The sequence below is a fragment of the Schistocerca serialis genome, chromosome 2 (assembly GCF_023864345.2).
Source record: "Schistocerca serialis cubense isolate TAMUIC-IGC-003099 chromosome 2, iqSchSeri2.2, whole genome shotgun sequence".
Lineage (NCBI taxonomy): Eukaryota > Metazoa > Arthropoda > Insecta > Orthoptera > Acrididae > Schistocerca > Schistocerca serialis.
Genome location: NC_064639.1, coordinates 617,389,381 through 617,416,077, shown reverse-complemented (window position 1 = coordinate 617,416,077; position 26,697 = coordinate 617,389,381). Strand labels below are relative to the sequence as shown.

Genomic DNA, 26,697 nt, shown 5'->3' with positions numbered 1-26,697 from the left:
GATGATGCTACTTTTTAGGGTCTTATATGCTTGGATTGCAAAACCAAATCCACTTTTCTAGGTAATTTAGAATATACTCTTTCTAATGACCATAGTTTAGAAGAGTTTGGAGAAAACACTTTTTTGAAAAATTTGACTAAAAATACCCATTTTTAGCACTTTTTGAAAAATCGTCAACTTCACCCTAGATTTGTGAAATAATGGAAAGCAATAGGAGAATGAAATTTTATATTCTAAGACATTGTGTTGGTGCGTTATGGTGTGCAAAGTTTCATGTATATCCCACTATTACTTTTGGAGATATAAAAAACTAAAGTTCGCATTTTTTTAAACAGCAATTTTTTCGCCCAACTTTGCTTCAAATTATCTATAAGAAAATTGCTCAGGAATCCTTTTCTAATATTTTACTTTAAAGAGCTCTAAAAGTTGTATAAGATGGCCAAGTTTTGTTTCTTTCATGCAAATACTTACAGAGATATCTCATCTCAAAGTTGATGAAAATTCAAGGACGCACTGTAGAAAGCTGTGCTTTGCTCTTAAACTAGTGACTGTATCTCCGTAAGTATTGAATTTCTGAAACTGAAACGTTACCACTGTTCACTGAGAACATGTGTGAATGTTCATACAAAATTTCATCAAAGTCCATGAGAGTGATGTGGGAGCCTCTAGACCACTTGGCATGGAATGGCCCTTTTTATATTCAAGAGAGATGGCTTTCTTCAATTAATTCTTCAAGACACAACAAAAAGACTGCTGTATTTTTAGCTCATGGACAAAAAAAGTCCTGTTTCAGACAGAAAACAAAAAAACACACACACACACACACACACACACACACACACACACACACACACACACAGAGAGAGAGAGAGAGAGAGAGAGAGAGAGAGAGAGAGAGAGAGAGAGGGGGGGGGGGGGGGGGGGGGGAGGAGAGTATTCGATATTCTTGTCCATTCCTACACCCCGGCCCCCAACCCCTTGCCTCATGACTCATATCCCTGCACTAGACTTAAATGCAAGACCTGTCCCATACATCCTCTCACCAACACCTACTCCGGTCCTGACACTGGCATCTCATATACCATCAAAGGCAGGGCTACTCGTGAAAGTAGCCATGTTATCTACAAACTAAGCTACAACCACTGTGCTGCTTTCTGTGTGAGCATGACAAGTAAAAAGCTGTCTGTCCACATGAAGGGCCACTCCCAAATTGTGCCCAGGGGACAACTGCTGAACAACACATGGCCCAACGCGATCAGCTACACTTCAGTGACTGCTTCGGATCCTGTGCCATCAGGATCCTTCATAACAACACCAGCTTTTCTGTGCTGTGCTGTGTGAACTGGCCCTACAAAATATCCTTCATTCTTGTAACCCTCCTGGTCTCATCCTTTGATTGTCCCCATCATTCAATCCCTTCCCTCCCCCCACTCAAACTCTATGCAAGCCTTCTATTCTGCCAGTGCACCTACTAGTCTCTTCCCCTTCTCCATGCCTCCCTTCTCCTCTTTCCCCTTCTTCCACACAGCCTCCTGACTGTCCAACTAGCATTCATATCCTTCCCCTACCACATTCCTACTTGCTCTCATAGCAGCACAGTGTCTCCCCACCCCTCCTCTGCTACCCCTCCCTCTTCTTACCCCATGCCACTTCTGTACTTCTGCCACCCACCCTGAGTGCTGCTCACCACAGATGCAAGCAAAGCCTGCAATCTGGTCTGAGCAGCCATAGACAGTAGCTTCTGAAGAAGTGTGTTTCTGTCTGAAAGCTAAGAGTTTAACAGTCTTATCATTGTGTGTACCAGCAACTCAGCACCTCCTTTAAGAGATGAGCAATCCATCATTTTCGTATTGTTGAAACTATATGTATGCTGTTAAAGTAGGTGTATCATTTAAGATGCATAATGTGTTTTTTTTGTATTGTTGTTACAGAAGATAATATTGAACTAGTATTTGCCCTATATGATGTTTCAAAATAATATGGCAGTTGAAATGAGCGGATAAAAAATAAGTCCAGACTCGCATTTGGGAGGACGGCGGTTCAAATCCACAGTTGGCCATCCTGATTAAGGTTTTCCGTGATTCCCCTAAATCATTTCAGGTTAATGCCGGGATGGTTCCTTTGAAAGGGCACACCCGATTCCCTTCCCCTTTCTTCCCTAATCCGAGGTTGTGCTCCATCTCTAATGACCTCATTGTCCACGAGACGTTAAACACAAATCTCCTCCTCTTCCTCCACTACTAGCACTCATGTGCACAGAAGCATTTGGGTTTCATTTCTGCATTCTAATGCAGCTTAAAGATAACAACTCAAGTTGAGACATTGAAAGGTTGATAGGCACAAGACAAGCTTTTGGATGATGTATTCCATCAAAGCTAGCCAATACAGAAAACATTGTCTCAGCTGAGTACATTGTACGGGCTCAAGTTGATGAGAGGTTTCACTGGGTTGAATGGACGAAGGTGAGAAAGAATGCAAGGAGAGTTGGAGGGAAGGGTGGCTGAAATCTGGGAGTAAGTGCAGGAGATAGGAATGTGACACTGGTGAGTTCCCTCTGGCATGGGCAGGGAAAATTACATGTGTTGCAAAGTTATGTGGAGAAGTGAATTGGGAGGATGAGATAGAACAGAGGAAGAGGGAGGTCGAGGACGAGGAGGAGGTCTGAATGTACAGGGTGACAATTACTGTCCTACGTTAAATAAAACTGTCATAACTTCTGAACGGTTTGTATTAGGACATTCAAACTGCATGGTGGGCTGCGGGGCATGTAGTAGGAAGATAGCTCAAAACAGAATGTGAACAACCAATGGATCACTTTTCCACACTGTGTGTCATCATCCTAAAGAAATGCACTTAATTGTTACATGTTCTTTGAGGGTTCTGTGCATAGCAGCTCTTCTGCACTAAAGGTAAAGCAATCCTCAATCTGAAGGTGGGTTTGAATTCTCGAGTGGTTTCCTAGGTATGGTTCTGTTGGAGATTGTATCTTGTTGCCTTCCTCCAAGTAGAGAACTTTCTTATCAGTTGGTTATAGAGGGACCTACAGCTTAATGTGGACTCTGAACCACAGTATGACATGACACACATTCACTTTAAAAAGTCATTACTGAAAATCAAAGAAGAGGTAAGTGACACAAAAAAATCCTTGTACCAATTGGCGATTGAACTGTAGACCAAACCAAAAATTCTTTTACAGTATCTCAAAAACATACAGTTTCAGTTTTGTTGTCATTGCTATGTTATAATTATTCCAATTACAGTTGGTATTGCATTGGACACTTTCAGTTTTGCTTTACAATGATTTACTTTTTTCTGTTGGCAGTGGAAGCACTCTTTGTTGAGGACCAGGATGGAGAGCTGCAGGCAATGCTAGAACAAGCTTACCGTGAAACGTCTCGTCGTGTTTTGGATGTTCTCAACACTCAGTACAAATTCATGGACCACCTGCAAGCTTTAAGGAGATATCTCCTGCTGGGGCAAGGGGACTTCATTAGGCACCTTATGGAGTTACTTGAGTAAGAGAAAAAGAGTTTTTAACTTGCAAATTCTAGGAATTCAGTTGTCTCACTATTTAGTAGTTCTTGCTCTGTCTTATTAGATGAATTTATAAATAACAGTTTTTTTAGCTATTCTTTAGTTTAAATTTGATTGCACCTTCTAAAAGAAAGGCAAACTAGAAGTTCATAGGTTATAAATAAGTTAAAACTCCAGTAATGGGCTAGGAACTGTTGGCTGAATTTAACTGTATTCCGTAAACAATTGTTGTAACATTACTATGAGTACAAATGAGACATATAAATGTAGGTGTTGTGAGTAGGGTTCCCATTTGCCCTGATTTTTCCTATAACATTCCTGATTTTAAACAAAAAGTCTCAGTGTCCCCAAATCCTCTTTGTTGGGGATCCGTTCTTAACTAATCACCGGTCCTGACACAATGCTTTGCCAGAAGTTTTGCAAAATTGGCATTACACTCCATTCACATGCAAAAACTAAATTTTATTGGTTCTCAAGTTTGATGTAATACGTAGATGCTTTTGGTAACGCAGTGGCTCCCTCAATCTTGTAAACAGTTGTATGTGTGTTCTAATTTTGGTGTGTTGTATTGTAGTATGGTAGTTTAACATTTCCATTGCTTGCAGCAGTGGCTTTGATAAACATTATTTTAATATTATCTGTGTTAATCATGGGAAAACGCTGTGAGAATTGGCATTTATTAAAGGACATAAGGTGAGTGCTGAATGTACAGTTTATGGTGCCAAATTTAGCGTTGGGCAGTGAGGATGAGCTTACACAGTATATCACATGAATTCCAAAAAACATAAAGCTGCACCTCAGGTAAACTCTTCAAGATCGAAAATTTATAACTGCTCATCAGTTATGGTAGTTTCACAATGGATAGGTAACATTTGGCACAATAAACCAAATTTGCATATCTTGCAGTGATGTGCCACCAAAGTTTCAGATCCATGGATGGACTGCACCACTGACATAATTAAACCACTGTTTAATAAGTAGTTCTTGTGTTGAAGATGAAAACGATTAAATTATTGCAAACAGGATTGTGCTATTTGCTATGGAGCAGATAATGAAGAAACTGAAAGAAACAGTTTTTCTCGATGATGATACATTCTTCCAACGATGAAAACTACACTCTGATTCTTTAAAGGGTAGATTGTAACATCAGGGTAAACACATTGTAGTGATAGTGTTGGAAATTATGAACTCTGATGTTGGAAGGAAGTATAGAACATTGTCGTTGTGTGTCTTAGAAGTGTTGAAAAAGTTTGATTTTAACGAAGAGGTTGTTGCAGTTCTGCCTGACGATGTAAATGTTAATAATGTAGGAAAGAAAAAGAAAGGTAAAAACACTCTTTATTTTAAGTCACAAGAACAGAGTTAAAATAATTTAATAAGTTAGGATGTCCAGCTCAAATTATGCTTAGTGCTGTGCAAACTGGCACCGATGGCATATCAATGTGTATACGGAAAAACATTCTGTGATTTCACTGAATTGGTATACAGAAACTTTTAGATCTTAGTAAGATTAGATTGTTGGTTATCTCTTCTACAAGCTATTGAAGGTGTCATTAATGTTTTCCAAAGCATTAAAATCGTACTTCCTACCCCTTGACGCGTGTCCTGTCACTGAAGAGTTTTGCCTAAGTTGACCCTCCTTCATCACGCTCAGAGACTTTCAAGTTGGTTTGTGCTTTCTCCAACAGTATTTTTGCACTGACAGGGTGTATTCACCCCTGGACAACTGGGAAATCTGGGAAAAACCCGGGAATTTTTTCATCTGGGAGAAAACCGGGAAAAACTTGGGAATTCTTCAGAATTCCATGAATTTTTTATTGTTTTAGTTTTCAATTAAATTTCTGTAATTTTGACTGGTAAGAATTGATTTGGGGTAAGAATTGATTTGGGGTTACACTTGTCTGGTATGAGACGTTCCCCAGAGGGGAGGGGGGGTACTGGGGGCCGAACCACACAATAACTCGGTTCAGCAACAGGCAGTGGTGTGGTGGGTGTTCCAACTTCACATGGAGTACATTGTCTTCAAGAACACATTTTATTAAATGAACAAATGGTTTCACTAGGCAATGTTTGAATTCTTCAATAGATACGGAGAAATCTCTTCTAATCCTGCAAATTTTTTGTTTTTGAAGCTGTCAATAAACTGCAACTGTCATCCATGCATACTGCCTGTAGTGTGCAGTAGTTGTGTTCATTAGTGGACTCAAATGTGTGTTGTGTATCTATGCAGACATCATTTTCAACAGTATCTGTAAAGTAATTATTGTAAATATTTCTGACCAAAAGGCGAACAGAAATTACCGTATTTACTCGAATCTAAGCCGCACTTTTTTCCGATTTTTGCTATCCATAAAACCACCTGCGGCTTAGAATGGAGTGCAAAGTAAGCGGAAGTTCTGCAAAATGTTGGTACGTGCTGCTACAACTAACTTCTGCTGTTGAATATATGTAGCGCTACACAGGCATGCTTTGCAGGCACAAAGGTAAATACTGGCGCCAAAATCTCTACTTCAGTAAATAATTTTTTTTAAAAAAGGCTAGAAGACGAGCTGTTTTCTCCACCCCGAGTTTCGACTACTGCATTTTCATACATTATCCAACGAAGTAAATAGAAATTCCGTATTCTACGGCTTTGAGTGTAGTTGTCTTTCAAATATTCATAGCAACAAAAATAAATTTCTTTACACTAAAATACCAACAATGCACAAGGCTTTAGGATTGTTGCACGAGTTGATACGCTGGGGCTCATTAAGATTTCACGTAGCGGCACCTATTGCTTCGTGGAATTTTGTGAAGAACTTTCATTATAGTGCCAAATTCAGGAGGGGAGTTATTTCTTTTGCGGAACAAAGTTCTAACTGTGCTGCAGGTTAGTGATATGGGATTGATGAGAGCAACGTCAGGTGATGGCGACTGCAGAGAGACAAATTACTTGAATGTTCAAGTAGCAGGAAAGCATTTAGTCGGCCAAAGTGTGACCGATATCATGCACTAGAAGTGATTTTAAATGAATTTGTGCAGGAACAGCATCAGAAATTCCTACCTGTGAATGCAGAAATTTTAAAAATTAAGGCACATGAAATTGCTAGAGAGCAAAAAATCGAAAATTTTAAGGATAGTCGCAGCTGGATTGATCTGTTTATGAAGCACTGGGGTTTTTCACTTCGGAGGCAAACTTCAGTTGCACAGAAGCTGTCGAAAAATTATGAAGAAAAACTTGTGGAATTTCAGCGCTTTATAATTAGGCGGCGCACAGAAAAGCAATACCTTCTTGGTCAGATAGGAAATGCTGACCAAACTCCCATATATTTTGACGTGCCGTCAAATTATACGGTTGACACCAAAGGAAAGAAAGACATAAGTGTTCTTACAACAGGGGGTGAAAAACAGTGGATGTTCGTCATGCTTGCTTGCACAGCAGATGGACATAAATTACCCCATTCAGAATTTTCAAGTGAAAGACTTTATCGAAATTGGAAGTGTTACTAAAAACTTTAATTGTACGAACAAACGAAACTGGGTGGTTTTCGAACAAAATGGTGCTGGAATGGATTGGGCGTGTGTGGAATCGTCGTCCTGGTGTAATGCTTGCTTTACGCAGTCTGTTGATATTAGATGCGTACGCAGGCCATACAACACCTGCAGTAAAACAAAAATTAGAGGAAAGCAAAACGGACTTGGCAGTAATTCCAGGTGGGATGACTTCAATTCTGCAACCACTTGGCGTCTGTTTGAATAAACCATTTAAGGGCAAGCTTAAAGGCATGTACACAGACTGGCTTTCGAAAAGCGACAGACAACTGACGCCAACAGGACGTGTAAAACATGCAAGTATGTCGCAAGTGTGTCAATGGTTTTATGATGCCTGAAGTATGTTCCGAATCAGACTGTGCAACAAGCATTTAAAACGTGTTCGATATCCAGTGCACTAGATGGTATGGAGGACGGTGCTCTGTATGAAGAAATGAGCAACAAAGAATTGAGTGATAGCGATTCAGAATCGTGACTGAGATTTTAAACATTTCGTATCAGATTTATTACAAACCTAATAAAATTTTGTTTTAATTTTCAGCATTTAATTTCTAAGTTATTTTCATTCTTATTTTATAAGTGTTGCACAGGATAGAAAAGTGTGGAGAGCTGCATCAAACCAGTCTATGGACTGAAGATGACAACAACACACTCTGCGTTAGAACTCATCACTAAAAATCTACTACGAAAATCCGACTGGCAAGACTGTTTGAAATGTATGTCAATATGGCCAACTCTACGTTCTGAATTTTTTTCCTACCTGTGACAAGAGACAGTTGCTAATACGAACTTTCATGAATCGTGAATCACATGCAGTATTCTCTTCACCATAAGAATTATACGAATGTAAACATTATGCCATGTATTCTTTCGTGTTTGCTGCTATCTCATTTAAATCCGGCCTGCCTAATAAATTACGAAACTAGAGTGAGACAACAGCAAACGCGGAAGAATATACATATCATGTCATGTTTATATTCGTATTATTCTTATGCTGAATAGTGATACAGTCAAAAATGAAGCATGGCAACTGACTAGATTTTTAAATCTAAGAGGATTCTAATTTCTGTGCAGAATGTAATGTGCTAAAGAGGTCTGCAAAGATTTTCAAATGGAGAAACATTTTCGCTGTTTCACTAATGAGACAATTCCTCTTTCTCTCTCTCTCTCTCTTTTTTTTTTTTTTAAATTAATTAAAAAAGAAAAGTGGCAGTAGCGAGCACAAAAGCAAGCCATGCTGCGAGCGGTGAGAGGTTGTAAACACACATTATAATAATTGACAAACAACGCATGACACATGACAATAATGCATTTTCAGCTTATAGTGATGTAAACACCTGTAACAAAGAGAAAGGCACTTATCAGATCAAAGCAAAATAAGCAATCGATTCAAACCAGACAAAGCACATGAAAAAGGAAGGGTACCCATATAAATACAGATGGAGTGCCTGACGCATAACAATGGCTACCTGGTAAAGCTTAACTGCTAAGCTTACGACTCTGACCAAATTACTGTAGCTGTATCTTCATCCTTTCGACCTAAATTGTGTCTCACACTACAATGGACCAACTTTGTTTTGATTTGGAGGTGCGGTCTAAAATTTTGAGTCTCAAATTTCAAGTGCCGCTTAGATTCGGGAATTTTATTTTTTATTTCGAGTCTTATTTTTCAGATGGGGCTTAGATTCGAGTAAATGCGGTATTTCATTATTCACAGTTAACTCTTCATTACTAATTTTAGTTTTTATTACATTGTTTCTGATTTCAGTTACATCTGACCAGGAAAACTTCACCCGTGTTTCATATTAGATGGCAAATTCTTTCTGCTTTAAATATCCTGACTTTTTTCTGGTACTGATACTCGCACTGCTTGTAGAGTTCTTTATGTAACTCGGGGTCTCCTTCTGTGTGACTTGCATTTACTGACAGGAATAGAAATATTGTTGACTGCTTAGTGAGAGAAAAATAATTTAACACTTTTGTAAATCTATACGAGAGAAGGAAAGTTGCTACTCACCATATAGCGGAGATGCTGAGCTGCGATAGACACAATAAGAAGCAACAGTAGAGTTTCAGCTCTCTGAGACTGCAGATGTGTGTGCAAGTTGTGCTTACTTGCTTTTTGTGTGTGTGTGTGTGTGTGTGTGTGTGTGTGTGTGTGTGTGTGTGTGTGCGTTGTGCGTGTGTGTGTGTGTCTACTGCTGACAAAGGCCTTAATGGCCAAAAGCTATGATTGAATCTTTTTATTGTGTCTATCGCAGCTCAGCATCTCCACTATATGGTGAGTAGCAACTTTTGTAAATCAGATACGCCTGCAATTTGAGAATGATGCTCGATGTAGTCGTTAGTCATGGCGCACAAAAGGGATTTACATTAGTGGGAGAAGTACAAACAGATTATTCCCTTGTGCCATGTTGCATGATTATGGTTAGTTTTACAATCTAGAAAAATAAATAAATAGATATCTGTCTTGCTTGAGATCAGTATGCCGGAGGCACAGGGTCTCTCTGAGGAGCTGACCTGGGGAAAACTATTATTCCTTTTATGTTCATGAAATCGGAAAGTTAAAAACTGCAAGCTATTGAAAAGGATGAGAATTGCCCTATTTCTTTATGTACTGCACAAGTGGCAATGTTGACAAAGTCCAAGCCAGCTAGGAATCAATCCGTTTTCACTTACTTCCTATTACAGCCTTGAAGAACCGCTAAACCCCGTCACCTTCTCTACAATAAAAGGTACCATAGGACAATAATAATTTTGTACATTGATTTCTTCACTTGAATGGTTATTATTAAATAATGAATGGACATACTCCCAAGCTCTATTCAAAGTTAAAAAATTAAAGATACCATAAATACATTATATTACCATATCTACTATTTTTCTAAAGATATCATAATATTCCATCTGGCACTGAAATTATTTATTGTAACATTTTAATCTCCAAGTATGATGAGATGTACATTTTTGTGACCTGACATTTACTCAAAACTCCATTGAGTGATTTCAGGAAAACTTAAAAATTTCCACAGGAGGATCTATACATACCTACAACCAAGAAATTTACAGTGCAAATCACGAATTTGGGTATTGAAATTTCAAAATTATAAACACAAAATTGTTCACTCAAAGCACTTCTTCCATGTAAGTTATAAGCTTCCATATTTTTGAGTAAATGACAATGACAAAACCTTCATTATGTATCTACAATAGAATGTTTCTAGGGTATAGCCTTCCAGTTTAAAATAATGAATATTATCTACTGATTTCTGGTGTTCTGTAAAAACTACAACACGTTGGGCTAATCATGTGATAAATGATTCAAAAACATCTATTTTCTTTCCTAAATCCTGTACATTATAACGCAAAAATCATGGATAATTCTCATGTGAATTTCAGTCTGTGAGAGGCATAGGCCTGTATTAATCACATACACTGACATTGTGTACTGTAACACAGTGGGAGAGTTTTATTGTCCTAAAAAACATCACTCTTGTCCTGCCAATGTATTGCGCCACTGACTGGGAATTTCATGATTGATTCTGCCAAGAGTTGTCCTTGAGAAGAATGGCCACCAAATTAAATTTACTGTTTCCTCTTTCTTCGATCCATGTTATTATGAAGTCCTTCCCTAATCTGTTAGAACGGAGACCAGAGAGTTTGTGGACATTGGCTTGACTGTTCAGATCCAGAGAATGAAACAAACCTCTATAAGAACAATCCTATGATGCATTATATGGCTGTTAAGATTAACAGCAGGAAACCTGTGGGGTACTTGCCTCACTGCAGTTTTATTAAGTGGAGTTGACTTCCCTACCATCTTGGGGGACTACGAAAGGATCATTAGAAACACATGTGCGCGGGCCAAGCCCCCCCCCCCCCCCCTCCCACCCACCCACACACACACACACACACACACACACACACACACACACACACACACACACACACACTGAGCGCTGAAAAACAAATCAAACATACTCTCAGTGGATTTTTTCCCCCATCAGGAAGTGCACAAGCCACAGAACAAACTAGTTTTGCAGAGAATAGTGTAAGTAAAAAAAAAAAAGTATAACGGAGCACAATGCAAGAATGTGTATTTACAAAATTTCAAGGGGACACAATAGCTTGTCAGTATTTACTTTCAGGAGACAGAATTGTAAATACTGCAGATAGATATGCAAAAAACTATCATAGCTTACGGAGCTGCTAGTTCAGAGTTTGAAATTCATCACACGGTTATTCAGTGGCACACATCTTGGCAGGAACGTTTGACATCATGCCAGAGAATGGTGCTTTTTACAGGCCAAGAATCTGGGCCCATTTCCCCTAATAATCAAAACAGACAGCAGCACCTCAGCAAGGCTATTGTAAGCTTTAAAGATAGCATGGATGTGGTCACAACAAAACTACAAAAGGTCTGGAAGTGGCAGGAGACAGAGAGATGAAGAACATAATGAAAAAAATCAGCAACATCAAAAAAGAGAAGATGACCCAAAGAATAAATGTAAAGAAATGAATTCTGTATGTTGCAGGCAAAAAGGAATACAGGGTTCTACAGCCTCCTGCTTTTGCAACATCTTTTGCATCAACCTTAACAAAGTTAGTAAGTGAAGTCAACATCTCCAAACCGACTAAGTAACAGAAGACTGCAGAATCAGCTGTGCCATAATTGTGCATGCAAAACTACCAGGACAGTGAGTATATAACCTTTCACTGTGATGCCAGTAGACACCAATCCGCTTCCTTTCCAGTGGTGGCCCTGCGGGACGATGACCACGTGCTTCTTCTCCCTTTTTGCTATATGGGCCACAAAATAAGTGACGATGGCCGAAATAAAGAGGAGATGAAATGCACACTGGCAATAAAAAGATGGATATTTTAACATCTAAAACAGATTTGTGTTAGGATGTTTTTTCTAGGAATATTTGTGAGGAGTGTAACCTTGTATGGAAGTGAGACATGGATGAGAAGCTGTTAAAACAAAAAGAGACTAGAAACTTCTGAAAAATGGAGCTGTAAAAGAATATTGGAATACATTGGTAGATTGAATAACAAGGAGAGGCTTGACGGAAGTTGAGTGAAAAATATGGGCTCAAGGTATCTCGGGCTGGAGAGGCAGGTGGCTGCTGACCAGGGTGGCAGAGACAAAATTAGTTTTAATGACACTGCAGAATGCTGTGGATGGAGGCCACAGTATTTAACATGGACCCGTAGTGGCCATAGTTTATCACATGGATCCAGGTTAGGGGCATCCATATTGCAGGTCCATCCAGAAAGGGGAGTGACAACATGCACTGGTTGTGGGAGCAGCATGGCGGTGCGAGTGAGGTGAAGGACACCATGGAGCCACTCTGACAGACTGCAGCGTTTTGCTGGAGTGGCCCTGTAAGTTGGCAACATACTACAGAGGGCATTAGGTACAGTTTTGGACACTATTTCTGTGGGGAGTTGGGTCTTGAAAATGTGGACAAAGTATTCTGCATGACTGTTGGAGGCCGGATGAAATGGAGCAGTTAGAAGGTGTTGAATTCCATTGAGGCACAAAATTGTTTGAAATCATGAAATGGGAGTGCCATCCCCTTATCAGAAACCAAAGGGCGTGGGGTACCTTCAGTGGTAAAGATATTTTCCAAGGTCACAGTAGTAGTGGGAGAAGTGATCTGGAATACCTAGAATTGAAAAAATTAACGTTAACAACCAACCGCTTGCAGCCCAGAAGGGCCAGCAAAATCTCTGTGAATATGCTTAAATTGCTCTGCAACATTGGGCCAGGCAGAGAACTGCGAGGGAGACGCAGTTGATGGGCTTGATAGGTAGGACATCAGTGGACAAGGTTCAAGATGTTGTAATATTGGGCCAGAATAGGTATTGTTGCATCAAACGTTATATCCTGGATGTGCTCCAGTGCACAGCGTGCAGGAGATGCACCACTCATTGCTGAAGAAAGAAGCAATTGAGACACAGCAATGGACATTGCCAGAGAACGATACAGAAGCCCTTGATTTGTGTGCAGTTGATTTCACCATAGACAGAGGGTCAAAGCTCGGGGTCAGGAGGTGTGCCTGTCCACCTATATTCCACAGAGTGAGTGAGGCAGCCTAATGTTGAGTCCTTCAGGTGGCAGCTGTGTTGTCGTATTATGTTATGGGGAAAACTGAAATGGCCGAAACCAAACCTGAATGAAGCTAGAAACACACCACTTGGTATTGGTCAAAAGCTACGTCAGGTTACATAGGGGATTTGGATAGGGTGTATGCTTTAATGTGTAATGTTGCTACCCAATAGTGGACAGAACAGTGAAAATTAGACAGGTAAAGCACACAGTGCTGCAGGCAATTCCCAGTCCATTCTGTTGAGCTACGCTTAGGGCCAAAGATTGTGAGCGGTGGTTAGTGATCCATGACAGGCCGGGGGACACATCAGTTGCTATTACCAGCAGCGTAACAGGTGTTGTCATGGATGATGGCTGCTTAAGGCAATCTTTCCAAGTCTGGAAAGTATATTGACAATGAGGTGAACATCCGAAACACATGCCTTGGTGTCATAGCTGGTTCACTGGGTAAAAGAACTCAGCTAGAATTGCAGTGAGAGGCCATAAGAGTTGGTCTTACCCGCAGACACTTCCAGATCTTTCACATTTGCAGGTGGCTACATGATATCAGTCATGTGACAGAATGTTCTGTTGGTTTGAGTCCTTGGGCAAGAATTTGAATCCCAAGAATGTCAAGAACAGTTTCTTGAAAGAACACTTGTTCAGCTGAGTCCTTTTGCTGCCGTCCTCTGGAACAGGAGTTCGAGGTTGTGCAGGTGGTTCTGAGGAGTATAACTTGAAACGAAGATATCATCAAGGTATGCAGCACAGTTTAGAATACCTTGTAGTAATTGATCCATGAAGTATTTTAACGTGGCAGGGACTGAGGAAATTCCAAAAGGTAACTGATTATACACTGAGGTGACAAGTCATTGGATGAGGGTGAGTCCTCACATGGTAATGTATTTACCATATGTTAATAATGTAATTGGAAAGATAAAAAGCTATAATTAGGCAAGCTTTAGGAACTAGTGACTCTGACCGAGTGAGCGGGGCCTGGATAATGCATTCGCTGGCACTGTTTGGTAGCCGTCTTAATGCTTTTATAGCATATCTGTGCTACGATCGGTCGTTGCTTAAGTTTCAGTGTGGAAGAGATCGGTAGCAAATTGTGGCATGTGGATTGAAAAGCTGAGAGTTATCAAAAGTAAAAAGTTGTTAAGGCTTTCGTGGCCACTTGTTGACGAACTGCCTGTTGGCTTCTGTCTCAGGTTCTTCGGCCAATATTTGTCTGATTATCAAACAAATGTCTGCTGAAAAACCCGAGACAGAAGTCAAGATGTTAACAAAAAGTGTTAATGCGAATGTTTGAATAAATTGTAATTTGAGACCCCCTTAATAGACAACGTTCTCTCTTGAAACAGTCATCATAGTATCTGTGGAGGAATTATTTAATGAGATTAGCCATACGGAAAGTTGAATGGAAAAGTAAGAAGAGACTGCGACCTAATAAAATGGACATGGAGGAATACCGACAGGGTCATAATAATGGGATAGCAGTATATATATCTACGGGTGGCAGTAGTATCGTGTACACAAGGTATAAAGGGACAGTATATTAGTAGAGCTCTCATCTGTACTCTGCTGATTCATGTGAAAAGATGTCCGATGTGATTATGGCCACAGGAGTGGAATTAACAGACTTTGAATGCAGAATGGTAATTGGAGCTAGACACATGAGACATCCCATTTTGGAAATCGTTAGGGAATTTAATATTCTGAAATCCTCAGCGTCATGACTGTGCCGAGAACACCAAATTTCAGGCATTACCCCTCAAGCATGAAGCCCCTCGTGCATGAAAGGGAGGGAGAAAAACAAAGTAAAAGCTAGTGAGATGAAATTATTGAGAAACAGTATTGGAGTGACGAAGGTAGATAGGTTAAGAAGTGAGAGGATCAGAGAGTTAATGAAGGTGGAATCATTACATAAGGAGATAGAGAAATCAAGGCTGAGATGGTATGGACACGGGTAGAGAATGGAGGAGATGATGATGCCCAGGAGGATACACGAGATGAAACTGGAAGGAAAGAAACTAAGAGGAAGACCGAGAGACATATGGCTGAAAGGAGTAGAGAAATGCTTCCAGAAGAAAAGAGAAGACTAGACCAAGGTGAAGACAGAGAGATTGTGGCAAGACAGAAGTTGATGGAGAGGCCTATGTTCCATACAGACCCGGCCAGAGGCTGAAAACTGTCAAAGATGTGGTGGTGGTGGTGGTGGTGGTGGTGATCCCTCAAGCCGGATAACGCAATGGTTGACGACATTCACTCAATGACAGAGAGCAGCAGCATTTGTGTAGAGTTGTCAGTGCTAACAAACAAGCAGCACTGCATGAAATAAACGCAGAAATAAATGTGGGATCTATGACTAATATATCCGTTTGGACAGTGCAGTGCAATGTGGCATTAATGGGCTGTAGCAGCAGTCGACTGACGCTAGTGCCGTTGCTAACAGCGTGACATCGCTTGCAGCATCTCTCCTGGGCTTGACCATATCGGTTGGATCCTAGATGACTGGAAAACTGTAGCTTGGTCAGATTAGTCCCAATTTCAGTTGGCAAGCACTGATGGTAGAGGTCCAATGCGGTGCAGACCACACAAATCCATCGACCTAGATTGTCACTGTACAAGCTGGTGGTGGCTCCATAATGGTGTGGGCTGTGTTTACATGGTATGGACTGGGTTCTCTGGTCCAACTGAACCGGTCATTGACCGGAAATGTTTATGTTCAGCTACTTGGTGGCCATTTGCAGCCTTCATGTTCCCAAACAACAATGGAATTTTTATGGCTGGCAATGCGTCATGTCACTCGGCCACAATTATTCGTGATTGGTCTGAAGAACACTCGGGACAATTTGAGCAAGTGATTGGCCACCCAGATCACCCAGTACGAATCACATCAAACATTTACGGAACATAATTGAGAAGTCATTTCGTGCACAAAATCCTGCACCAGCAACACTTTCATAATTAAGGACAGCTATAGAGACAGCATGGCTGTGAGGATAGGTTGTGAGTCGTGCTTGGGTAGCTCAGTTGAAAGAGCACTTGCCCGCGAAAGGCAAAGGTCCTGAGTTCGAGTCTCAGTCCGGCACACAGTTTTAATCTGCGTGGAAGTTTCATATCAGCGCACACTGCGCTGCAGAGTGGAAATCTCATTCTGGAAACATGCCTCAGGCTGTGGCTAAGCCATGTCTCCGCAATATCCTTTCCTCCAGGAGTGCTAGTTCTGCAAGGTATGCAGGAGAGCTTCTGTAAAGTTTGAAAGGTAGGAGACGAGGTACTGGCAGAAGTCAAGCTGTGAGGAGGGGGCGTGAGTCGTGCTTGGGTAACTCAGTTGGTAGAGCACTTGCCGGCGAAAGGCAAAGGTCCCGAGTTCGAGTCTCGGTCGGGCACACAGTTTTAATCTGCCAGGAAGTTTCATATCAGCGCACACTCCGCTGCAGAGTGAAAATCTCATTCTGGAAGCATGGCTCAATATTTATGCAGAGGACTTCCAGCTACTCATTAAGTCCACACCACATTGAGTTGCTGCACTGTGCCAGGCATATGGAGGTCCAACATGAAAAAGGAGGTATCACATGACCTTTGCACCTCAGTTTAATGGTAGAGACAGTGTGACCTGTTCAGCAATAGGTAAGTTTGTGATTTTGCGTTCAAGGGAATTTGAAAATATATCTCTGAAGTCAATTTTACTTAATAAGGTGCTGTAGCCTAATTTTGCAGGGTGTTCATTTGGGGTCAGTAGGGGGTAAGTTTCCACTGCAGCTTTTGCATTTATCATTACAAGTCAACAAGATGTCTCAGAGTGCAGTTGGGCTAGTGTACTGTTACCATTGGCGTGGCGCTTTGACCATGGAGAACAGGCTTTAACACATCTATGAGTGAGGCTGTTCATTTCTGTTGTGAGGGCATCCTTTAGAGCCAGGAGTGCCAGGTGAGATTTGGAGGAGCACTGTATAACTGTCTCTTGAGAGTCGTGAGCTTCGAAATCAGTTCCTTTCCCTAGCCCAGGTGAGAATATTTGAGCATATCTGCCACAGAGAATCTTTGGAATGGTGCCAGGTCTTCCGGATTACAAGGTGTGTATTGTCTGATGAACTGTGAACCTGTAAGTGTGGAAAGAGTGTACCCCAAGAGCACTGTCACATTGTGGTCACGTACCATAAGAAAATTTACTGGATGAGAAACTTGGTTGTGAGTGTGTAAAACTTCATAGGCCCATGTGTTTGTTTCTGTTGCCTACAGAGATGGTAATCCTGAACTTAAATAGATGGATTGGTTTAACAAGGTCACATAAACATCACTGAAGAGGTGTAACATCACTGAAAGATTGCCGACAAACACACCTGAGTATATTGGGCTGCATTTTAAGAAGTTTGCCCTTCCGTAGATTTATTTCCACAGATTGGGGTGTGTTTGTGGTGGGGCTACTAAAAGTTGCCAGAAAGCTGACATCACATCTTCCATCGTCTACTAACTCTGGCCTGCATTGGCAGTTCATAGGTTTGAGCTATCTGCTTACTTCCACCAGAGACCTGCAGAATGTGACTCCTCAGTGTGTGGTTCCCCACTTCCAAGCTGGAAATAAGGTGCATTATAACGTCCTTCATTGGAGAGTCAGCGTACTTCTGCTCACACAAACGTTCAAAATTGCAATTCAGTTTGATTGGAGCTGTTTTTTTTGCTGCCAAAATTCTAACTAGTTGCAATAACATGTTTCTTCATCGAAAAATGTTCATGTAGTTAAGATAATATTCTGTGAAACTCAAGTTATGCTGGATTCATTAGTTGCTGTAGCTTCTGTATTAGATTACACACCTCAGAATTTCCTGCAAGTGTGTTGTCTTTTGTCTTTCCACGTCAGAAATTTTGGAAGTCATAAATTGTAACTGCAGTTGTTGGTGATAATCGTCCCACTCTTCAGTCTGTTTGTAGAAGGATGGAAAAGCCATAAACATATGTATGGCACAGAATACATACCTGTTGCATTTGCTAACGATTTTATTGCCTATAAAATTGCTGCCGCTTGCTCTTGAAAAACCCACATCGTTTGCATTATCAATAGTTATAGTTACTTTGTGATTGAAGACTCATTCAATTGACTAATCACAAAGTGTTCACAAAATCCAAATGGCACATGTCACAGGTCCTGAGTCATCTCGATTTTTGTGAAGGTGATCTTCACTCAAAACTAATGGAGACTCGCCCTGGTTTATTCTAAAAATTGAGATATGTTAAAGAAAGCTCCCCAGAGTAGGTGGTGGTGCAGAAGGCCATGGGTGAAGACCACGGAATACAACATGTACCCTTTGTAGACAGAATTTGTCCCGCAGATGCAGATTTAGGGGCATCTGAAATAGCAGGGCCACCCACAAAGGAGAGGACTCAGTGACAATGGACATTGGTGCCTGGTGCAACATGTCCGGATGGGTGTGATGAAGATGGCTATGAAGCCATTCTGCCAGACTGTGTCCTTCAATTGGGGTGGCCCTATAAGTTATCAAGAAACTACATAGGGCAGTGTTGTACATTATTTCTTTCAGGATCTGGGACTTGAAACTGCGGCCAAAGCATTCCACGTAACTGTTGGAGACCGGGTGAAAGGGCACAGTATGGAGATGTTAAAACCCATTACAGGTAAAAACTGTTTGAAATCATGGGAGGTGAACGCTGTCCTGTTATCTGAAACCAAAGTGCTATGCCTTCAGTGGGTAAGAGTTTTTCCAAGGCCAAGGCAGTCATGTGAAATTTGACCTGTAATATTCAGAATACAAAAGGGAAATGAGAAAACAAATCCATCACAACCAACCCCATGGACTTGTGAGCACTTCACTATGTCAACTCTGTGATAGAATTGCAAGTGGCTCAGATAGATCCTGGGCTGGCTTATAGTCAGAATTCTGATAGGTGTGGTCTCTTCAGAGGGTGGTCCTGTGACAAGCACCATTTAGCTAGTGGCGCCACAGCGGTCGACAGTAATGTTACACCTGCTATTCAGTGTCCAAAGTGACATTGGATGACACCACTACACTTCCAGTCCATCTGTCATTAATGTGTAATCATTGTTTCTAGTTCATTTCAGCCAAATGTTGTTTCAGTGTGCGACCCTGGTCTTCACAAAATACAAGCAAGCCCAGTGGATTCAGTGTGTAAGCATCTACATCTACATCCATACTCCGCAAGCCACCTGACGGTGTGTAGCGGAGGGTACCCTGAGTACCTCTATCGGTTCTCCCTTCTATTCCAGTCTCGTATTGTTCGTGGAAAGAAGGATTGTCGGTATGCCTCTGTGTGGGCTCTAATCTCTCTGATTTTATCCTCATGGTCTCTTCGCGAGATATACGTAGGAGGGAGCAATATACTGCTTGACTCTTCGGTGAAGGTATGTTCTCGAAACTTCAACAAAAGCCCGTACCGAGCTACGGAGCGACTCTCCTGCAGAGTCTTCCACTGGAGTTTATCTATCATCTCCGTAACACTTTTGCGATTACTAAATGATGCTGTAACGAAGCGCGCTGCTCTCCGTTGGATCTTCTCTATCTCTTCTATCAACCCTATCTGGTACGGATCCTACACTGCTGAGTAGTATTCAAGCAGTGGGCGAACAAGCGTACTGTAACCTACTTCCTTTGTTTTCGGATTGCATTTCCTTAGGATTCTTCCAATGAATCTCAGTCTGGCATCTGCTTTACCGACGATCAACTTTATATGATCAGTCCATTTTAAATCACACCTAATGTGTACTCCCAGATAATTTATGGAATTAACTGCTTCCAGTTGCTGACCTGCTATTTTGTAGCTAAATGATAAGGGATCTATCTTTCTATGTATTCGCAGCACATTACACTTGTCTACATTGAGATTCAATTGCCATCCCTGCACCATGCGTCAATTCGCTGCAGATCCTCCTGCACTTCAGTACAATTTTCCATTGTTACAACCTCTCGATACACCACAGCATCATCTGCAAAAAGCCTCAGTGAACTTCCAATGTCATCCACAAGGTCATTTATGTATATTGTGAATAGCAACGGTCCTACGACACTACCCTGCGGCACACCTGAAATCACTCTTACTTCAGAAGACTTCTCTCCATTGAGAATGACATGCTGCGTTCTGTTATCTAGGAACTCTTCAGTCCAATCACACAATTGGTCTGATAGTCCATATGCTCTTTGTTGTTGTTGTTGTTGTTGTTGTTGTTGTGGTCTTCAGTCCTGAGACTGGTTTGATGCAGCTCTCCATGCTAATCTATCCTGTGCAAGCTTCTTTATCTCTCAGTACCTACTGCAACCTACATCCTTCTGAATCTGCTTAGTGTATTCATCTCTTGGTCTCCCTCCACGATTTTTTCCCTCCACACTGCCCTCCAATGCTAAATTTGTGATCCCTTGATGCCTCAGGACATGTCCTACCAACCGGTCCCTTCTAGTCAAGTTGTGCCACAAACTTCTCTTCTCCCCAATCCTATTCAATACCTCCGCATTAGTTACGTAATCTACCCACCTAATCTTCAACATTCTTCTGTAGCACCTCATTTCGAAAGCTTCTATTCTCTTCTTGTCCAAACTGTTTATCGTCCATGTTTCACTTCCATACATGGCTACACTCCATACAAATACTTTCAGAAACGACTTCCTGACACTTAAATCTATACTCGATGTTAACAAATTTCTCTTCTTCAGAAACGCTTTCCTTGCCATTGCCAGTCTACATTGTATATCCTCTCTACTTTGACCATCATCAGTTATTTTGCTCCCCAAATGTCTCATTTCCTAATCTAATTCCTTCGGCATCACCCGACTTAATTCAACTACATTCCATTATCCTCGTTTTGCTTTTGTTGATGTTCATCGTATATCCTCCTTTGAAGACACTGTCCATTCCGTTCAACTGCTCTTCCAAGTCCTTTGCTGTCTCTGATAGAATTACAATGTCATCGGCGAACCTCAAAGTTTTTATTTCTTCTCCCTGGATTTTAATACCTACTCCAAATTTTTCTTTTGTTTCCTTTACTGCTTGCTCAATATACAGATTGAATAACATCGGGGAGAGGCAACAACCCTGTCTCACTCCCTTCCCAACCACTGCTTCCCTTACATGCCCCTCGACTCTTATAACTGCCATCTGCTTTCTGTACAAACTGTAAATAGCCTTTCGCTCTCTATATATTACCCCTGCCACCTTTAGAATTTGAAAGAGAGTATTCCAGTCAGCATTGTCAAAAGCTTTCTCTAAGTCTACAAATGCTAGAAATGTAGGTTTGCCTTTCCTTAATCTTTCCTCTAAGATAAGTCGTAAGGTCAGTATTGCCTCAAGTGTTCCAACATTTCTACGGAATCCAAACTGATCTTCCCTGAGGTCAGCTTCTACCAGTTTTTCCATTTGTCTGTAAATAATTCACGTTAGTATTTTGCAGCTGTGACTTATTAAAGTGATAGTTCGGTAATTTTCACATCTGTCAACACCTGCTTTCTTTGGGATTGGAATTATTATATTCTTCTTGAAGTCTGAGGGTATTTCACCTGTCTCATAAATCTTGCTCACCAGATGGTAGAGTTTTGTCAGGACTGGCTCTCCCAAGGCCGTCAGTAGTTCTAATGGAATGTTGTCTACTCCCGGGGCCTTGTTTCAACTCAGGTCTTTCAGTGCTCTATCAAACTCTTCACGCAGTATCATATCTCCCATTTCATCTTCATCTACATCCTCTTCGATTTACATAATTTTGTCCTCAAGTACATCGCCCTTGTATAGACCCTCCATATACTCCTTCCACCTTTCTGCTTTCCCCTCTTTGCTTAGAACTGGGTTTCCATCTGAGCTGTTGATATTCATACAAGTCGCTCTCTTTTCTCCAAAGGTCTCTTTAATTTTCCTGTAGGCTATATCTATCTCACCCCTAGTGAGATAAGCCTCTACATCCTTACATTTGTCCTCTAGCCATGCCTGCTTAGCAATTTTGCACTTCCTGTCGATCTCATTTTTGAGACGTTTGTATTCCTTTTTGCCTGTGTCATTTACTGCATTTTTATATTTTCTCCTTTCATCAATTAAATTCAATATTTCTTCTGCTCCCCAAGGATTTCTACTAGCCCTCGTCTTTTTACCTACTTTATCCTCTGCTGCCTTCACTACTTCATCCCTCAGAGCTACCCATTCACCTTCTACTGTATTTCTTTCCCCCATTCCTGTCAGTTGTTTCCTTATGCTCTCCCTGAAACTCTGTACAACCTCTGGTTTAGTCAGTTTATCCAGGTCCCATCTCCTTAAATTCCCACCTTTTTGCAATTTCTTCAGTTTTAATCTACAGTTCATAACCAATAGAATGCGGTCAGAGTCCACATCTGCCCCTGGAAATGTCCTACAATTTAAAACCTGGTTCCTAAATCTCTGTCTTACCATCATATAATCTGTCTGATACCTTTTAGTATCTCCAGGATTCTTCCATGTATACAACCTTCTTTTATGATTCTTGAACCAAGTGTTAGCTATGATTAAGTTATGCCCTGTGCAAAATTCTACCAGATGGCTTCCTCTTTCATTTCTTAGTCCCAATCCATATTCACCTACTATGTTTCCTTCTCTCCCTTTTCCTACTGTCTAATTCCAGTCACCCATGACTATTAAATTTTCGTCTCGCTTCACTACCTGAATAATTTCTTTTATCTCATCATACATTTCATCAATCTGTTCGTCATCTGCAGAGCTAGTTGGCATATAAACTTGTACTACTGTAGTAGGCATGGGCTTTGTGTCTATCGTGGCCACAATAATGCGTTCACTATGCTGTTTGTAGTAGCTAACCGCACTCCTATTTTTTTATTCATTATTAAACCTACTCCTGCATTACCCTTATTTGATTTTGTATTTATAACCCTGTAATCACCTGACCAAAAGTCTTGTTCCTCCTGCCCCCGAACTTCACTAATTCCCACTATATCTAACTTTAACTTATCCATTTCCCTTTTTAAATTTTCTAACCTACCTGCCCGATTAAGGGATCTGACATTCCATGCTCCGATCTGTAGAATGCCAGTTTTCTTTCTCCTGATAACGACTTCCTCCTGAGTAGTCCCCGCCCGGAGATCCGAATGGGGGACTATTTTACCTCCGGAATATTTTACCCAAGAGAACGCCATCATCATTTAACCACAGTAAAGCTGCATGCCCTGGGGAAAAATTACGGCTGTAGTTTCCCCTTGCTTTCAGCCATTCGCAGTACCATGACAGCAAGGCCTTTTTGGTTAATATTACAAGGCCAGATCAGTCAATCATCCAGACTGTTGCCCCTGCAACTACTGAAAAGGCTGCTGCCCCTCTTCAGGAACCACACATTTGTCTGACCTCTCAACAGATACCCCTCCGTTGTGGTTGCACCTATGGTACGGCTATCTGTATCGTTGAGGCACGCAAGCCTCCCCACCAATGGCAAGGTCCATGGTTGATTTGGGGGGGGATATGCTCTTACTTTGTTCATTAAACGACTGTGAGGAACTGTATCGAACGCCTTGCGGAAGTCAAGAAACACGTCATCTATCTGGGAACCTGTGTCTATGGCCCTCTGAGTTTCGTGGCTAAATAGCATGAGCTGGGTTTTACATGATTGTCTTTTTCGAAACCCATGCTGATTCCTACAGAGTAGATTTCTAGTCTCCAGAAAAGTCATTATACCCGAACATAATACGTGTTCCAAAATTCTACAACTGGTCGACGTTAGAGATATAGGTCTATAGTTCTGCACATCTGTTCGACGTCCCTTCTTGAAAACGGGGATGACCTGTGCCCTTTTCCAATCCTTTGGAATGCTACGCTCTTCTAGAGACCTACGGTACACCGCTGCAAGAAGGGAGGCAAGTTCCTTCGCATACTCTATGTAAAATCGAACTGTTATCCCATCAGGTCCAGCGGCCTTTCCTCTTTTGAGCGATTTTAATTGTTTTTCTATCCCTCTGTCATCTATTTTGATATGTACCATTTTGTCATCTGTGCGACAATCTAGAGAAGGAACTACAGTGCAGTCTTCCTCTGTGAAACAGCTTTGGAAAAAAGACATTTAGTAATTCGGCGTTTAGTCTGTCATCCTCTGTTTCAGTACCATTTTGGTCACAGAGTGTCTGAACATTTTGTTTTGATCCACCTATCGCTTTGACATAAGACCAAAATTTCTTAGGATTTTCTGCCAAGTCAGTACATAGAACTTTACTTTCGAATTCATTGAACGCGGCCCGCATAGCCCTCCTCACACTACATTTCGCTTCGCGTAATTTTTGTTTTTCTGCAAGGCTTTGGCTATGTTTATGTTTGCTGTGAAGTTCCCTTTGCTTCCGCAGCAGTGCCTGCTGTAACAGTTGATCATACATAATTGGTATAATGTGCGGTAGCATGGCTTGATTGTAATGGTGCCATCAACCACTTAGTAATTATTATTAGTGAGTGGACAGTGACCAGAATGTAATCAATCAATTGCACATTTTATTTTTTTTTTATTTTTATTTATTTATTTATTTATTTATTTTTTTTCTGTTTGTGCACTTACATTATAGTAAAGGCTGAAAGAATTGGATTTAGTGTTCTAAGCAACTTCACACAATACATAACTTTAATATCCTTCTCTCAAGAAAACAAATGGGAGTGGGAGAGCTAACAGTATCAAGTTTCAGGGAGAGAACTGTGTATTAATTTATTTTTCGTCATTATAATGAAATGAGATTGAAGAAAATAGTTCTCAAAACAGACTAAAGTGTGTATTGGACCAGGATTCAAACACATAAAAGGTGTGTTCAGAAAGTACTGAAACTTCTTCTTTCCACTATAAACCAGTGAAGTGTGGAAGACTTTCTGTAGTGGATTCATAGTGGTGACATTCATGTACAGTTGTGAATTTTTCCCACCAGTAGAAAGCATCCTTAATTGACAGTCAACCTATGAGTTAGCTTGTGTAGTGAGCACTCAACTGATTCCAGTAAATTGTAAAATGATGGAATAAATTGAGCTGCGATATTGCATCAAATTTTATGAAAAGTTCAGAGATACCCAGGCGTAAGATTCAACAGGTTTTCGGTGACGATGCAGTGTGCGAGTCATGGAAAAAGGAGTGGTACATTCGCTTCAGGGATGGTCATTCATTACCGGACAGTGAACCATGTTTATGCAGACTATCAACAAGCTGAAATGGCAAGTCATTGAGCAAATTTGGACTTTGATTGTGGATGACCATCATATCAGAGCACCAAGACTAGCAAATGAGATGGGGGAAAGCACTGGATTAGTATGTTCAGTTTTAACAAATGATTTGTGCTTGAAGAGAGCGTTCACAGATGTATGTCTGCCAACCAAAAGTTGGCTACTCTTTGTGCACACTTATTTTAAGTGCCTTTCACAGGAAATACTGTTACTGTTTAACTATCCACCCATAGCTCATAACTGGACTTGAAGCGTCAGTCTACCCGAATCTGTTAATTTCCAAACTGCACAGGCAATTCCTGCAATTCTAACACAGATTGTAAGTATTGGCAGATGGAAGCTTTTGAGTTAATTGTGTTGTGTGCTTAGGCAATTCAGCTAATGAGAACATTCCTACTGACCCAATCAAGGGTTCTGATTTGAATCTCTCTTTTTTTAGAAAAAAAAGAAAATCACACAAAGTTTCAATATAGCATAGTATGTGTTGCAGAGTGAAAGATATATTATGAAAAGAATCCTATATTCTTCAAAAACTCATATGATTGTTGATCTCATTTCATCATTAATGTTATTTTTATTACCTCTCCTCTAGTAAGATTATTTAGCACCATCAGATAGATCTCCCTTGCTCCTAAATGTAAAAAATAATAGAAAATGTTGGTCAACAGGTGCTGTAGAACCAAGGACAGCTTTCCAGATCCATGTGAAAGAACTATAAAAAAAGAACAGTGCTACCTGAATGAAACTTCTGCATGCAAAAAATGTGTTGAGGTTGTTTTAAGGATCATGCCCTCTCATATTAAGGTCAAAAATATTTGAAGACTGCCTATGTCTTTGTTGTGTGAGGAATGGAAGTCTCAGTGTATGCAATTTACTTCTGTGCATCAAAACTCTCAGCCTATAAGGAAATTTTGTGAGCTGTTGCACATCGTGTTTCAGACCTGAGTTGGCAAAGCCTGCCTCACAGTTGTATCCTCACTGTTTATCGGGGATCCTGGACTCTGCTGTTCGTTCTACTAATGCCCAGTACGAAGATGAAGATATTCTTCAGAGGTTGGATGTGAGATTACTCGAAATGTCAAAAGGAGATACTGGTTGGGATGTTTTCACATTGGATTACCATGTTGTCGGTCCAATAGGAACAGTAAGTCTTTCTTATTATGACTTTTTTTAAAAGTTGTTGCTTAGAAAATGGCCATTAATGCAATTAGAATTATTTTAAAAATGTTTTAATGATTTGGTTCTTTACAGTTCTTGATTCCAGTTGCCAGCTGTTGCCACTCGTATTTATCTTATTAAATATTATACTTCATAATCAGTGTCATGGTGGAATATTTATAGTAGATATTGTC

The 26,697-nt window shown here is 40.7% G+C and overlaps 1 protein-coding gene across 4 annotated transcripts in view; it reads left to right on the top strand.

The window, feature by feature from the left end:
- LOC126457669 (gamma-tubulin complex component 3-like) overlaps positions 1-26,697 on the top strand; it is a 304,002-nt gene that overhangs the window by 150,968 nt on the left and 126,337 nt on the right. For all 4 annotated transcript variants that reach the window (XM_050094169.1, XM_050094170.1, XM_050094166.1 and 1 more), the window contains 2 exons: positions 3,323-3,515; positions 26,285-26,489. In XM_050094169.1, the coding sequence (XP_049950126.1) occupies positions 3,323-3,515; positions 26,285-26,489 (398 nt within the window). The remainder of the gene's footprint in view (positions 1-3,322; positions 3,516-26,284; positions 26,490-26,697) is intronic.